This window comes from Saccostrea cucullata, unplaced genomic scaffold, assembly GCF_032062105.1.
Source record: "Saccostrea cucullata isolate Sc308-1 unplaced genomic scaffold, CSIRO_AGI_Scuc_v1 ctg8695, whole genome shotgun sequence".
NCBI classification, from domain to species: Eukaryota; Metazoa; Mollusca; class Bivalvia; order Ostreida; family Ostreidae; genus Saccostrea; species Saccostrea cuccullata.
Genome location: NW_026927720.1, coordinates 202 through 17,512, shown reverse-complemented (window position 1 = coordinate 17,512; position 17,311 = coordinate 202). Strand labels below are relative to the sequence as shown.

Here is a 17,311-nt window from a genome sequence, read left to right as displayed (position 1 = left end):
TATGTACCAAAGGATTTTAAATGAATTGATCAACTTATTACAAAGACGCCCAAGTAATCATTGCCACTTGATAGATTACGCATACCCTTATTCAAGTTTTAAAAAGGTGTTGTTGTTTTTTATTTTAGTCCCCTTTTCCCCGAAAAAGCAAATTGTTTTTCTACGAACGGCTGTTTGATCCCTGTGAAGGATTCTCCTATAACTGTAAGAATTTTTTTTTCCATGACCGACATTTCTTTTAAATATTAGACAAAACAAATCGTTAAAAGGATAGACTTTTTTCAAGGGCACGTTTTGAATGAAACTCATATCGATCAGAACAAAGTTTTAGTACCAGGAATTGAGTTTGCCTTGTAGGCTTAATGAAGAAATAATTAAACGCTGTCCCTACACAATATGCAAAAAAAAATGCGATTAAAAAATTTGTATCAACATCGTTTTCATAAGTATTTCGTATCGAACGGACTGATTGATTGATTGATTGATTGTATGTTGTTTACATGCCTAACAACCTCCGGACCATGAAGCGAACTCCATCGACTGAGCTACCGTGAACGGTCCGTATCCAGCGGAAGACAATTGTATTATTCCGTTCGCTAAGACCCCCCCCCCCCCCCCAGAATTTAATGTTGAGCTCTACAAATTTCAAATTTCCTAAAAGATTGTACTGCTTTTTTTGTTTTTTAAAACAAATCTTTAAAAAAAATGTTTTAATAAATTTAATGTCCCTTTATGCATCCAGATTTTAAGAAGCATAATTATTTTATGTACCAATGGATGTTAAATGAATTTATTAACTTTTTACAAAAGGACCAAGTACAATGTAATTACTATCACCTGCTAGTTTATGCATATCCTATATATCAAGTTTTAGAAAAATTTTCTTATATTTCAGTCACTTTTTATCCACTAAATTACAAAATGTTTTTTCTACAAAAGGCTGTTTGATCCGTGTGTATGATTTCCCTTTACCTGTAAGAAGATTGTATCAATATTCGAAATTCCTTTTAAATATTTGACTAAACAAATCGTAAAAGGTATAGACTTCTTTCAAAAAGATATTAGAATTGAAACTAATATCTGTCACAAAAATGTATACCAGGATATTGAGTTTGCTTCGTAAACCTGAGGAAGGAGGAAGAAAACACTTAATACTGTCACAGCACAAAATGCAATGAATTAAGAATAGCAGATTTAATTTGCATCGACATCTTTTTGTCTCTTTATTTCCAACTGAAGACCGTATTCTAATTAAGTTTATTTAGATTATTTTCTTTTCATTTGTCGTTAATTTTGAGCTCTTCATATTGCAAATTTATTAAAGGATTCTACTTATTTTTTCAGTTTATCAATCTAAAAATAGATTCTTTTTTATAAGTCGATCCCTTTAGCTTATAATTTGTTTTCTTTCGATTGCTTCTAAAATTAAACTTTATGAATAATTGCTTTGCTGTGCTTGAGAAGATTTCAAAAGATAGAATTCTTTTCGTAAAATTTGGTCTCTTTTACCGCCCAATCCACACGTGTCATGATATGTATAAAATCTAATAGACTTGCATATCATGCTGAATAGAATGTTTAATTAGATATATGATCTTTAGCAAAACTGTTCGATTTTTTCATTTTTTTTTTTATCTGTTTACAACAATAAAACTTTTTTAATTTATCAATGATTGCTTTATTTCTAATAGTTATAAGCATGTATATCTTGTTCAAGGAAAAAAAAACATAAAAATGGGCGGGGCCTGTGTCAGTTAATTAAGATCCGTTATATAAAAGCTATTGCAAATTTGACTACACGGCAAAAAATTGTTTTTTATACGTGAGAAGGATTTGTAACAAGAATTCAAAACCATCCACAATGTCATCCAATGTAGAGGATATTGTGGCTAAAGTTGTAGGCCTTGTTTACAAAGAGGTAAAGAGAAAGCTTTTTGTCTTTTTGAAATGTCCAATGTAAAATATTAATGTCATATGTAATAAAATTTATATCATATGTCATATAAGCCCGAGTAGTCCCACATCATCCTAGAGGTCCGAGGGCTGATATGACATATGGTACATGTATAAATTTTAGCTCGTAGTATTCTATTTATCAGATATATAAAATATTTAATATGCGAATTCACTAAAAATCATTAAAGAATGTTTCATGCTTGTTTATTTTTTTTTCTTCAAAATTTAATTGTAGATTTTATGTAATTGAGAAAAAAATAATAATACAAAGTTTTTATAGAATTGTTTTGCATGTATATTTTAATAAAATCAAGAAATTAATTTTTAAACTTTAAACAAAATTTACTTCAGATTTGATATGGATATTTGCACGTTGGTCTGATACGTGCTACGGATTTTTGGACCCATCCTTATATGGTGTATTGTGACATCACTCACTCGTATTGCACAGTGCAAAATAGGTGTATTTACTACTAAGTTTGTGATAAATATGTGTATTGACATTTCGTGCAACATTTTGACATGTCATATTATCTTATTTTAAATTTAGACTTAATTTTCCCCTTGAATGAGAATATCTTTTTAATTTTTTTTTTCTTTTATGAGTATAGTTTTTAAATAGTTTTGTACACAACTCAACAGAACAAAACAGAGAAATTTGAAAGGAGAAAAAACGTCTACGTATAACACGCAAATTTTAAAGTCTACTTGATCATGGAGGTCTTCGGTAAAATGTTACTTCAATTTGGATGTATGTGTCCTTAACAATGTAGTTATTATCTTTGTTTCTTTATTCTTGTTTTTTTCTCTTTTTTGTGAACATAATTTTGTGATTTTTGAATCAAAAAGAAGTCTGAAATGAGATCTTATTAGGGATTTTACCATCATAATCATATGAGAGGCAGGCGTTTCATTTAGTGAGCTCGGTGCTCAGAGTATCTCTTGAGTTTGTATTAAAGAAGCCTCTTGTTGCAAAAATTCTTCTAACATTTCACACAGTAGCATAATCATCCTTTTGGTAGACGATAGATTGTGTTCTGTGATTATATTATAAGTTTACAGATTTTTTATTTTTTCTCTGGGGCCCAAGAGGTGATAAATGATTTTTTTTAAATACAAAAATCTTTTCTATCCAGAATTTTCTTACATTTTAAGCAGTAGCCTAATTTGAGAAGATGGTTACTGTTGTCTCGAGGATGTGCTATGATTTCTTTATACAATTCCATGTAAAACTTTAATCGCCGCATCCAATTCCTGGTCATGATTTAGAAAAAAAAAATGATTCTTTACATTGTTTGTAAGCTCTCAAATATAGAAATACTAAGTCATTCTCATCTCTCATTTATGAGGGTTTGGCCCTTATTTAGAACAGAATTTATTGTCTTTTACCCAAGAATAATTCGAAGCTGTTTTGTTTAAAGTCAAGAGTTCTTGAGAAGAACATTATACTTGAAAAATAATAATAACACACCAAGTCTTTCCATTTTAATGATTGCAAGAGTCTATTAACATTTTAAGGAAAGGTTTGAACAATTAAAGACGCATCTTTTTCACAAAAACTTTGACGTTCTTTTGATTTTGACATCCTTAATGACCGTTTATTCCGAAAACACGTTAGGAGGAGATCAATATAAACAACAAATATTATCAACATTATCATCAATTTCCTGACATTATATATTTACGTAAAATTTTTCAATAACATTCAAAAGTATGGAATCCGGATAGGGCCATGCAGTTCACTATCGCATCATCGCACCATCGAGATTTGAGTCGATGGTGCGATGACACGATAATGCGATGACGATGAAGCGATGGTGAGATAACGATGAAGAGATGGTGCGATAGCGCGATGACAATGATGCGATGGCGCGATACTGCGATGACGATGAAGCGATGGTCCGATGGAGCGATAAAGCGATGACGCAATGGCACGATAGCGATGATACAATAACGCGATAACGATGAAGTGATGCTTTATCGTGTCATCATTAGTGCTTTATCGCACTATCGTCATCGCATTATCGCACTATCGCGCTATCCACTCTTTTGCACATGCGCCATTGAGAATAGAAATGGCGTCAGGTAGTGAAGATATGAACAGAATATACATCAGAAATATATCTGGGTAAATAAACTTCACTTGGGTATTAAAATTAACCATGTCTTTCTTGCTAGACGTTATCGTATCATCGCAATCGCACCATCGCAGCATCGCTATCGTGCCATTGCGTCATCGCTTTATCGCTCCTTCGGACCATTGCTTTATCGTCATCGCAGTATCGCGCCATTGCATCATCTTCATCGCGCTATCGCACCATCTCTTCATCGTTATCGCACCTTCGCTTCATCGTCATTGCATTATCGCGACTCAAATTTCGATGGTGCGATGATGCGATAGTGAACTGCGTGGCCCTATCCGGATTCCATATAACAGCCCTTGCCATCGTTTATTTAATTCGGCATGTTTGTGTACAGCGACAACATGTCCCACTTTTTGTAAATGAATTATATAGACTTTTCTAGGCACTTGATGCCTCTATTGTTTAAACATGTTAAAGGCATGCATTTGTTAATGCTTGTTTTTATCAGATTTAAATCGTCATCTACAGTGTTTAAGAAAATAAATAGCAATCTGTTACGCCTGCTTCTGGGATTGTATAAAAAGAAATCATACAAAATGCTAAATTTAAAGCCCTGTACATTTTTTGGCCATTTACATTACATAAGAAGTAAAAAATCCTGAATTTCCCAGTTTTTATTATTGATATGTTCTTTTTAGTTTCTTTATAGGACTATATTTAGACTTGCTAAATCTCAATAATTTTTTTACATAATAATAATCAATCCATGTATGTGTAGTTTTTATGAAATATAATATATTTAACCTCTAATTGATATTAAATAATTTTAAAAAACCTGAGTAAGTATTACATGAAAATACAAGGGGTTATCAAAAAGCTCGTTGACTGATGCGATAAAATTAATTACTACCATATAGGCTGTGTTTACAAAATTTTTAAGGAACATTAAACAATAAAAAAATTTAGAAATATTGAAAATTTAAGCTAAATAATTTATTAATACGTTGATAAACTGCCAAATTATTTTTTTTTAACAAAAAGGACGATATATGATTAACCAGCGGTATCGTCATTTAGTTTTATGACTTACGACAATTCGCACATCCTGTTCCCTCTGTCACTTTACACTCATCTTGATGAGATTTGGAAATTAATTAAAAACTAAAGCCTATCTTGATTATATGATATAACAATGTCTTGAGTAGCTGTTAACAATGATTAGAAAATAGTCAATTAGTCTTTACGTAGGGAGAGATTCTTGCTTGATTATACCAGCATATTTTTTTTCTTGGAGTTCAATATCTACCAAAACAATTAATGTAACTTTTTGACGTGATTGACTTTTATACCATCAATTCAAATCGACATTAACTGTGCTTTTCTAACCTCTCTGAATCTCTTTTGGAATTTAAAAATTTGTACTCGGTTGCACTGTATTTTTCTGGAGCGAGTTTAAACATTTCATTGGTATATTGCAGTTTTTACAGGGACAAATCTTTATAAAATGTTGGAAAAAGAAACCCCTCCCCATTTTTTGACGTCAGCCTTCATTTGTTTTGACACTCCTTTAAAATTAACACTAAATTTTCACAGAACTTACAAAAAAATATAAAATTTCGAAATTACCAATTGTCTTAGCAAATACAAAATTACAAAATTATAGATCTTTTACATGCGAACACCATCATAACAAACTTTAATCTGAATTACCTGAGGATGCTTTTGAATTAATAAAACTAATCATAGATTTGATTTTTATAGAAAGACTATTTTTTATGTGTTTAGCTTTGTGTTTGCATGCCTATTTCGATCTCCTATTACAAACACTTTTTACGCAAAGAACTTCTTATCTGAACAGACTTTAATGTAAAGTATCCGAGGATGCTTTCATACGATTATGTCTAAGCATATTTTACTGTTCTTGGGAAGAAAATTCTTAAATATTTGTCAAAACATTTTTTTTGTTAGACTGTGGTCATGATCAATGAATAATGTTAATCATTCCTAGCCCTGTGGTCTTGTAAAGACGATTTTAAAATAAACTCGCGCACTTTTTTTTTTACGTTTTTCCCTATAAATTATCTCCTCTTCGAAGATGACGTGGTCTTTTATTTAAGAAATAAGGTATCATTTTTTGAGTTTTATTGAGATGAAAAACGGGTTGGTCACGTGATCAATCCCATAAAGCCCGAAGGGCTTTATGGAAGATTTGATCATGTGTCAACCCGTTTTACATCTCAATAAAACTCAAAAAATGATACCTTATTACTTATATTTACATTTGTGACTTATTCATACTTTATATTTGCCTGATCACAGTTACTTTTAACGTGTGAAATGCGTTAATTTTTCAAACCCAACGGCATGTATGTAATCCACTAAACGCGCGTCGATCCTGTATGACGTCACAGAGAAATTACGTCGAACGTTTATCCAAACGCACATCTATGACCTCTTGACCCCATACCTGTATTTACACAGTTATAAAAAACGCTTGCCTTCAGTAGTGTTATATAAAGGAAAACATTTGCAAATGTAAATATTTGTAAAAAAATAACTTTAAGCCTATCTTCCGAAGCATACTAAATGCAAAATTAAGCGGTTAAGATGAAATTGTAAAAATTTTTGACAACAAAGACGACGACAACATCAAAACGATAACGACGACAGACTATTGGTGAATTGGAGAAGAAAAGCAGACTTAAGCGCCGACTGTATATTGTTTTATGTCCCACTCGAAAATACTCATATAGAGAGCATATATCATATATCACCATATACCGGTGAAGGGTTTCAAATTGTGACATAATTATGATAAAAAAAGAATATTTAATCATACTATTTAAGTGATCTGAAAAAAGAGGGCGTAGAATCATTGTAAAATTAACTAAGTTCGATTTATAATTAATATGAATGATTTGATTCATTAATTTTCATTTACTTATGAGATAATTTCAAAAGATATTGCTGATATTAAATTCTTTAACTATATTATAGACCGAACCTGTACTCGACATCAAACAACTAAAGAGAGGGGATCACATAATGTTCCACCGAGTGGTGTTTACTCACCATGCTATTGTTACAGATGTGGACGAAACGGCAGAGAAGTTTGAAGTAATTGAGTTTGGTGAAGGAATTGGAAATTCCTTCAAAGCTGAAATCAAGAGAGAAAGATATAAAATGGAAGAATATAAGGATCCAGTTCCAATCATTTATCGTTTTACCTACGAAAATGGTAAACGCAACAGTCCTAATGAGACAGTCGCCATCGCAGAAGAGTGCCTTGAAAATACAGCTCTCATAAAGTACGATCTGTTGTTTAACAATTGCGAACATATGGCTTATTATTGTGCAACTGGCGAACATAAAAGTCCACAGGCTGAAAATTTCTTGAAAGCTGTCGACATTGCTTTATCGGCTCTTCAAAAACTCAAAACGAAACTGACAAAATAGGAATAATATCATTTTATGAAGAAAGCAAACCCGACGACCGTTTTCTAAATATCGAACATCTCATGTTAATTAGTTTCAATTCCTGTATAATTCAAAATCGTGTATCATTTCCTTTTTGTTGTTTAATCAAATGCTATAATCAATAACATGTAATAAATATATGTGTTATCTTAATTGTGATTTTAATTTCTGGTTCCTTCTAAACATTGTTTGAAAGATGTAGAGTAATATTCACTCCACTGTTATTTAAAGGAATACAAGCTATATGAAAGCCGAATTTTGTCTGAAACAAAATGATTAATGTTTTGAAACACATGAAGTGTAATAAAAAAAATAATACTTTCCACAAAATTTTACTATAGACATCGTTGTAATAACAAAACAATTAAGCAATAACTGTCAATTAAGAATTCAGTCTTTTCATGAATATTGATGAAGGAAGTGCATAAAAAGTAGTACTATATATAGACACGCATGTCCACGGGAAATCACAGACGAGGCATGTTGCATTTCTACAAAAAATATTAATAAAAAGTTAGTATGCGTCATAACCGAGTAGATGGTTGATACTGATCACATTAAAATATAGATATTAAGAGTAAGACGCTTGCCTTCCACGTCAAAAAGTGAGTAGTATCTCAAACGGCCTACCTTGTTTTCTTCACGCCATGTTTGTTTATCAATCTAAAAGTAGCGACAGCGTCACGTGATGGAATTATTTAAGGAATCACTGTCTAGTAAGAGAGTATGCCAGGGCATCAACAAAAGTGGGAAACATTGGATAATTTGCATAACGGGCTAAGCCCGTTATGCTAAAATTATCCCATGTTTCCAACTATTGTTGATGTCCCTGGCATACTCTCCTAACTAGACAGTGATTCCTTATATTTCCATTTCATTGTGAAATAAAATTGTAGATTAAGACTTTAAAAATAACGAGATTTGCATGCGTATTAGGTCTCCTTAGCTGCTGACTTATTGACCTGCCTAATTTACATGCTGGCAGAATTATCAAGAATAAACTCCCAAAACTTTCAAAGAGTTTTCACAGAGTAAAAAATTAGTAATGGAAATATTAAAAAAAAAAGCTACATAGTTTTGTATTTCTCTCCTAGCAGGGATATAAATAATTATTATTTGATAGCTTTAAAACGCGTTTAATTCTATTGTTGTAATTTACAGTATTCGTAACTTTTATTGATAAACACATTATATAAATCTCCAATCTTGTTTAAACTGGCGCAAGTTATAGCGTGCATACTTTTAACATCTCATTAAACGGAATTATCGGGTTATTTAAAAGTATTAATAAGTTGCCCTTAAGGAAACACAACCACCCTACCCTCAACTCCCGGTCTTCGCATATTAGTGTTCCTAACACCATTCCTATTGCCACTAGAAATTAAGGTGTTCTGATTTATTATCAATTCTGAACCTCCGGACATGATACAGGTTTAAATGGCAAAGTGAACCGTCAACTGTAAAAGTCAGTGTCTCTCGTAAACGTCCAAAAGGGTTATTATGTTTTCAACAGCGCCTTCATAACTCATTTAAGAACCCTGAAATGAAATTTAACACATGATTGCAACAGTTGATGGCGACTGCTCGGAGTCTTATTGGAGTCCTCTGATATGCCTTATGTCAAAAAGACGTCTTGGGTACACTGTGAATGGGAAGTGACTGCTCCTAGCACGTCATGAAAACTCAGAGAGAGCGTAGTAAATCATCAGTTAGAAATCCACAGGAATCTGAAAGAATCTCGCCAAATGAGCTGTGTAGCAAAGACTTGGCCCCTTCATTTACCCCGTCGTTTTCAAATTAAAAACAATCCTTACATTTAACCCATATTAAGTCCACTTCTTAATATAATATAAAGATATGTTTTATTTACTTTGTTGTCAATAAAAGTTTAACGATTATGTATTTTTTTTTAATTTATAGAGTACCGCAAAGAAAATGTTATGAATTTAATAGTCCCAATTCTTCAACAGATTCGACAGCGTAGTCAGAAGTAAGTTCGGTTTAGAAAGTGACTCCCCTGGAATGCCAGAGTTGGAAAAAATCGCTGAAAACAAACGGGACCGAAAGAGACGGAAATATGATTTTTTTAGTCTATTCTTTTTATTATTATTAAAACCCTCTTCGTTTTTAACACTAAACCGATATAAGCTAAGTTCTCGGTAGAACTAATAAAAAAGAGAAACATGCCTGAATGTAAACAAATTTGACTTATTTGAGTAAATAGTTTGGCAACAAGATGACCATGGGCCACATTGCTAACCTGAGTAACTTTGGCCATTCTGTCATTTAACAGATTTACCCCTTTGTAATCTTGACCTTGACAAACCTACTTGACTATGATTCAAACAATTTAGAATATACAATACCCCAAGGCGCTTACAAATAAGTTTTAGTTTTTTAAATCCATTTGTTCCTCAGAAGAAGATTTATAAAGTTTTCCCCCATATACTTTGATGTAAAAGAAAAATGGATTCCCTTTTATAACCCTGCCCTACCCCTGGGAGTCATGATTTTAACAATTGAGAATCTACACTACAAAAGGATGCTTCCACATAAGTTTCAGTTTTTTCTGGCCAAGTGGTTCTTGAGAAGATTTTAATGACCCCACCCCATTGATGTATTTTCTTGATTATATCCCCTTGGAAGAAAACTTGACCCTTTATTTTAGCAAGTTAAATATCCCTTTAGCCAAGGATACTTTGTACCAAGTTTGTTTGAATTTGGTTCAGTGGTTCTTGAGAAGCAAGTGAAAATGTGAAGTTTATAGACGGACAGACAGACAGCTAGACAGACGGGCGACGGACAACTGGTGATCAGAAAAGCTCACCTGAGCTTTCGGCTCGGGTGAACTGAGAATATAATAACTGTTGCTTATAGAAAAATTCAAATAAAATTTGGAACAATTTCAGTATTGTATGTTAAAATTTATTTCAATTCACTTTTAGAATGCATACACTAACTAGTCCAATACACATCATTGTTTTAATGGCAATTGCTTTGGAGTACTGTTGTTATTCGGGACTTTGACCGGGTGCCAGATAAAACCGTTTGGTTAGAAAATTAGAGTGGACCACGTGCACGGCATTTGTTTGTGACCGGCATTGGTCTGCCACTGGGGGTCGTACGCCAGGGCCTCCTTCACATCAATTAGCATGTCCTCCAATAGTTCCTCCAGATAGTTGTCCTTAAAAATCTGTATCACGTTGTGGAAAAACCAGGAACCTAAGCGTAGCCTTCGCCAAGCATAGTGCCCTGAAAGGACGGTTGATTATTTTTGAACTTGTTTAAAGAATTATAGTAAAAGTGTTGCAAAAACTTTTTTTTACTTATTTTATCTAAATATGTATTTTTATTTAAATTAATATACCCAGGAAAATTAAAAATGAAATTTAGCAGAAAATATAAGGACTTAGGTGCAGTACATCAATATATAAACTCTTTGCAAATAGTTCTGTACTGAAATGAGCATTATGTTAATTTGGTTTTGTTCGCAAGAACATTTTCTTTGTATATTTGTACAAAATTGTTTAATCAGGAACATTTCAGTTTTATATTTATTTATTCTTTTTGCGTTTAATTTTTGGTCCATTCATCAAGTTTATTCCAATTCCTGAAGAGTTTGTCTTATCTTATTAATATTTGGCAATCATTGTCAAGAGAAACAGCTCCGTTTTTAGTTAGGTATGAAACTCTTTTACTATTCACCTGGAGTTGTAGCAGAAGACATCAGGAGATCAGCATCTGTGGGGATCGAGACCTTCCCTACCACTTGATCAATCATGACTTCCTCCTTATCATCAGACAAATCCACTGTACCCTGGGGAGACTTCCCGCGACAGGCCTGTATAAAGAAACTCTTAGGTTTCCCTACAAAAGTAAGATTTATGAATGTAGTACATACAAGGGTTGTTCGAAAAGTTCGTGGACAACTGCCATATCTTTTTTTATTTGACGTCATATGTTATTAAAATTTGGTAGAAATATTTTAACAATAAATCCAAATGATAAGTATTAATTTTGACAACATATTACAATTAATTCAAAAAACTTCAGATTTTAAAAATGCAAACATCGGATCGCAGAGCAAGTCAAAATTTAGTCAGTTACAGATAATACAATAAATAATGTCTATAGTCATATTCTCTGTAAACTAGAGGAAAAACGAAAAACTACCTAGAAATTCAAATTAAAAATTGTTACATCGATACATGTACCAAATGATGGTTTTATATTTTGCTTTGTTGAAAAGAAATCAACTGGAGAAGATAAGTTGTCCTTATTGAAAACGACAAAAATGATGACGTTTTAGAACGTCACGGAGGAACAGGTATCGAAGCAATTTTGTGTTTTCCTCAGGAAAAATCCTGAATGAACTCTAAAAATGTTATTGGAATCAAGAAAATATGTCACAAGCGAGTTGTGCATGTATGTACAAATAGTACAGGCAATATTTGAGTGACAGGGACTCTGTGTCGGATGAGGATGACCTGTGAAGAAACGGTTTAACTGTAAACATCTGAACAAAAGTTTAGAATTTTAAACGTAAATGAAAGACAAAGGCGCTTCAGAGTTGCTTATCCTGAGAAAGCAGAGTTAAGTACTAAAAGAAATTAAAACCTTAACAAAAGAAAATTATACAATATGAGATCAATTCTTGAAAAATAAATGTCAAGTATTAGAAAAATAATTTAATGAATGGGCATTGGAATATTCTGTGTGAAATGCATAGGTATATAGTATCTATTATAAATTTTCGACGCTATGTCTTGACCTTACATTGCCGTTTTGTGTGCTCCGCGGGTACAAAACATGTTGATTTTAAAATGAAGTAAATTTATTTGTGTTAAATCGAATGGAATGAAACTTCACACATCAACAAAGCAAATATGTTTACATATTATTATGTGCTTGTTTTGAATTTCCAGTGAGTAATATAACAAAGATGGACATCGTCCACGAACTTTTCCAGCAACCCTCGTAGCATGCTGCTTTCATACTCAAAGAAGTCTTTTCTTCTTTGAAATAAAAAAAAAATTACCTCCAAAATATTTTAATTTGTCGTTTTTGAAATAAGCTACAATATCGTCAAGAGATATGGTTTGCTCGTCATGTGTAAATATGCATGCCCTCCTGCAATAGACATCAATAACTCAGACCTGCAGCCTTGGACTCTGTGTAGAATTAAGTCATCATATCTCAAGAAAAAGAATTTTATTGATAAGAAACTAGAGATTACAATAAACTTTTACGTCCAATAAACATAATGAATGAGAAAGATCATGGAGTTTTCAAACAGTAAATTTCAGAGAATAAAAGTTATCAATTTAACTCCGTATTTTTAATATACAAGATTATCAGAAATTATCAGAAACAAGGTAATCAGAAACCTCGTTTCCGCGACTCATTATGAAGACTAGAAGACAATATTAGTCCGCTGCTTTACGCCTGTTGCTAAATAGTCCCGCTGTTTCTTCTAGGAACTCCATTAAATCTTGTTTTGTTCTACATGACATTCAAAGTTTAATGTCTTCTCAAAGAAGTTCTGAATGTTTCTTAAATCGGTTTCTGTACCTGGATAAAAGAAGATTAATATCAAAGAATAATAGTCAAGGGGAAAAAACATTGAATTGCCATGGTTTTGGTTTATAATGTATTAACTGCTTTATTATATGCTGTTAGTTTTCCTCTCAATGCTGATATACTAGTATACTTTCTCTGTGTCATTATTTATCACTGCCTCTATTTCTACAATGTCTACTTTGTGTCATTATTTATCACTGCCTCTTTTTCTAAATTGCCTTCTCTGTGTCATTATTTATCAGTGCCTTCATTTCTTCAATTTATTTCTCACAGAGAAAAAGAATTTGTAGAAAAAGGGGAAATTAATAATTATGACACAGAGAAAGAATTTGTAGAAATAGAGACGATGAAAGATAATGGCACAGACAAAAGGCATTGTAGATGTTTTACCTTTTCGAAATCGTGAAGGTCTATCTTAGAGTTAATGAAATCATGAAGATCGGTGATTAGTTTATTATGGAGATCTCTTGCTTCCAGTGGAATATTGTCAGCTGCCATTTTGTTTCAGAATGTTGATTAAAGCTGCACTTTTAAATAAGTCGTTTTGTCTGCTTTTTAAACTTCCTGCATGCATAATAAGTTGGTCATGTCAATAAACGAATGGGGGCGCCAAGAGGTTTTAAAATCAGGTTTTGAAATTTAATGATTCAAATCTGACAATCTTTAAAACTTACAATAAAATTCCTATGTTCTATAACATTTTATATCATGATTTAAAAAATATTCTTATTAACTAACAAATAAAATAATCTCTGTAATGATATTTGTGTGAGTGAAGAATTTTTCCTTGTGATGCATGTGATTTATTTCAAATGTTTCAAACGTACATATAATTATTATACCGGTATTTGCCTTCACAAATGTCAGGCTCTTTCATGTTTATCTTGTAGATTTTATATTAGATTAATATATACATATGTATGTATTAATTACAGTTATTTGGTACTTTTGAGTTTTGATCAATACTTCGTTTCCGGGATGTCCGCGCTAAGTAAATGTGTCATGTGACTTTCATCACCACGTGATAAAAATCTAGGCACCAATTGGACAAAATGGCGGAGGAATAGATTCGTTTAAAATCCGTTCCCCAGCGCCGGGATTTTTTGAAAGAAAGGGGTATTTAAACATCAATTTATCGAAAACAACAACTAATTAGATTGGCAAAAGCTGCGACCGAAATGAAAATTGAGCCGGAAGAATGTGCAATTGAAAAAATAGGCTATCACGACCAGTAAAGGAGAACGGTGGAGGTCCGTACCGATGAAAATATTACGACTTTTATTTTACCTGATATCAGTGGACTTTCCGATTGGAAGGCCCATTTACAAAATTTGCCAAACATCGAAATGGGTGATATAATGGTGTATTTAATGACTTATTGTGACTGGAGTGCAAACAGACTGAAGTCCTACAAGGATGATAACTCATTCAAACTGTATCAAACCAACCACATAGATAAAGTTTTGATGGCCTCTGTTGCACATGGATACATATATGTTAAGAGTACCTGTGTGCCAGAGACAAGGCAATCAGAAAAACCTTATCAAACATGGATTTTCTTGCATAAAAATGGTTCTGTGAAATCCGGTGGCTGTACTTGTGTGGCGTAAATATATATGTACACATGCCAGGGTACTATCATAATTTGTTTTATACCGTGGTGACTGGTGAATCTTTCAATAATTTTGATGGAGATGCATTTTATTCATAAAGCAGAGGTAACGATTACTTGAATAAATATTCTAAGTGTCCCATAGGAACAACATATCATAAACATACCTGTCCTCAGGATTGTCCCCAAGACCCAGGGAATTTCCTTGCCTATATTATATGATGTACCGGTTATCATGTAATCCCTAGTTATATTATTTTGGTATTCCTCTTAAACTCCCAAAAAGGGAGAGGGACCCAAGATCCTCTTGTATGTATTTATGTAGATCTACTCATAAATAATGATAAATATAAATCATAATGCTTATATGTACATGCCATTAAAAAAAACATAACTATATGTACCAGTGCACTGCGTTTTGATGTTAAATACATACACAAACATCTAGCTGGCCCTGCAAAGAGGAAACACCCATTTATTAAAAGATTTTATTAAATAGACCTAGAATCTTGTCTACCTGGTAGGCTAATAGCCACAATCTTGAACACACTTCTAATGTTAGTATAATATATGGATTTAATCCAAGTTGAAGAATTTAGGACTATAAGTATTAATCATATGATAAATAAATAAATATTTTCAAGGGATAGTATTTTTTTTTTCATATAGTTTTTTAAATCAACATGAACAATGCTGAAGTAAGCATGACATATACAGTGTGCTAATGCTGTCATGTGACATTGTCAATTTTAATATATTTAAATCTTATCAAATTTCAAAGTGAATAAAATGCAAGCTTTTATTTTTTTTCCAGAGATGACGGAAGTTGCAAACACTGTGTAGCACTATTGTTTGCTTTGCATGACTTTAGTGAAAGGCACCAAGACAGAGGAACTGAGGTATGCACAGACAATCCATGCAAATGGGATCGACCGAGGCAGGCATCTAATCCTCTTACAATACAAAATATTAATTTTGGTAACGTTGCCTCAATACTAAGTCTCCCTGATAATACTTACATTAAAAAAATACAACGTTTAATTTATAACTTTATTTGGGATAAAAATGAACGAATTAAAAGAAACACGCTTATAGGTAGAATTTTAAAAGGTGGACTCTCAATCGTTGATATTGAATGTAAATTAAAAGCATTAAAAGCAGCTTGGGTACCTAGATTGTTAAAAAGCAAAGGTATTTTGTACAAAATTTTTGATGGTTATTGTAAAAAATCAAATTTTGAAGTTCTCTATGTGTTAGATTTTTCTGATAGAAAAGTAGAAAATATGGAAAAATTAGAGAAACTACCTAAGTTTTATCAACAAATGTTATGTTGCTTTAATGAATGTAAGCCCTGTTTTTTGAACAAAATGTCTTCCGATAATGTTCTTCGACAGCCGATATGGAACAATTGTAACTTTGTTTATAGGGGAAATACATTATTTTTTAAAAACTGGATAGCCAGTGGGATTTTGCATGTTAAAGACTTATTTGACGATGATGGTAATTTTAAATCATTGTTAGATTTTTCTAATTGTATAAAAAACAAGTCAAACTGGTTGTGTGAATTTAAAATTCTTTCTTCTGTTTTCAAACCTTTGCTACTAAAGTATGATTTTTCAAATTGTAAGTTTGTTAATATAAGATACAAAAATTATTTTCTTTTCTACACAGGACAGGTTAACATCATAGATAAAAGATGTAACTTTTTTTATGACAATCTTGTACACAGAAAATTTTGTAAACCATGTTATCAAATAGTTTTAAGCAACGAATTCAGTGTCAAACCTTCAGAATGGAAAAATATATATCAATGTAAATTATATGACATACCCGATAAACAACTTACAGAATTCAACTATAAACTTTTAAACAATATTCTTTGTAATAACTTGTATCTCAGTAAATGGAAAAAAGAAACGAGTAGTAATTGCAAATTATGCCACGTGATTGAAACTTCAAAACATCTCATTTTTGAATGTAAAAATGTTGGTGAAGTATGGAATAGATTAAGTTTGTACCTGAAGATAGATATCAAATGGAAACATGTAATAATTGGATTTAGCTCTGAGCGCAATAGAAAAACTGTATCACTCAACACACTCATCTCATATGTTGCCTGTAGGATTTACAAATATAAGATGTACTGTCGAATACATTCCTTAGATGAAACTAGTTATAACATCTTTAATCACGTTAAATCTTCAATTTTTTTCTATGCTTCCATTCTAAAAAATTTGAAATCACTTGACTACAAACTTTTTAAAAATTTTGCATAAAATTGTCTGAAGGTAATATTGTCATATTGTTTGTAATGTAATTTGTCTGTTATATATATATTTCACTGTTTGTTTATATGAAGAATTGAAAATAAATAAATAAAATACAAAAAAAAAAAAAAAAAAAAAAAAAAAAAAAAAAAAAAAATTTTGGTAAGAAAGACATCCGTGATAGTTATCAGCCTTTTTCTAATGACGCTATTGATGTGCATCTAAAGCCATACAGAGACAATGTAATGAGATCTTTGTACAAAGTCTGCAAGAAACATGGTTCAGTCCTAACTTACACTATGGAGCCTCCATCTGATGAAAGTGTTAGTGAAAAT

General features: G+C 32.0%; 2 protein-coding genes and 1 pseudogene across 2 annotated transcripts; 2 read left to right on the top strand and 1 right to left on the bottom strand.

The window, feature by feature from the left end:
• The first annotated feature begins 1,817 nt into the window (after positions 1–1,817).
• LOC134275340 (uncharacterized) lies at positions 1,818–7,916 on the top strand. The gene is made up of 2 exons (XM_062757617.1): positions 1,818–1,918; positions 7,038–7,916. Exons 1-2 carry the CDS (start codon positions 1,862–1,864, stop codon positions 7,494–7,496), a joined length of 516 nt encoding a protein of 171 aa, XP_062613601.1. The 5' UTR covers positions 1,818–1,861; the 3' UTR covers positions 7,497–7,916.
• A 2,546-nt stretch (positions 7,917–10,462) lies between these two features.
• On the bottom strand, positions 10,463–13,030 carry LOC134275341 (caspase-7-like; annotated as a pseudogene).
• Positions 13,031–14,328: 1,298 nt separating this feature from the next.
• On the top strand, positions 14,329–15,687 carry LOC134275339 (uncharacterized; the record flags this gene model as incomplete). The annotated part of the gene is made up of 2 exons (XM_062757616.1): positions 14,329–14,703; positions 15,524–15,687. Coding segments are annotated over exons 1-2 (424 nt in total), but the record flags the coding sequence as incomplete, so codon positions are not given.
• Between the last annotated feature and the right edge of the window lie 1,624 nt (positions 15,688–17,311).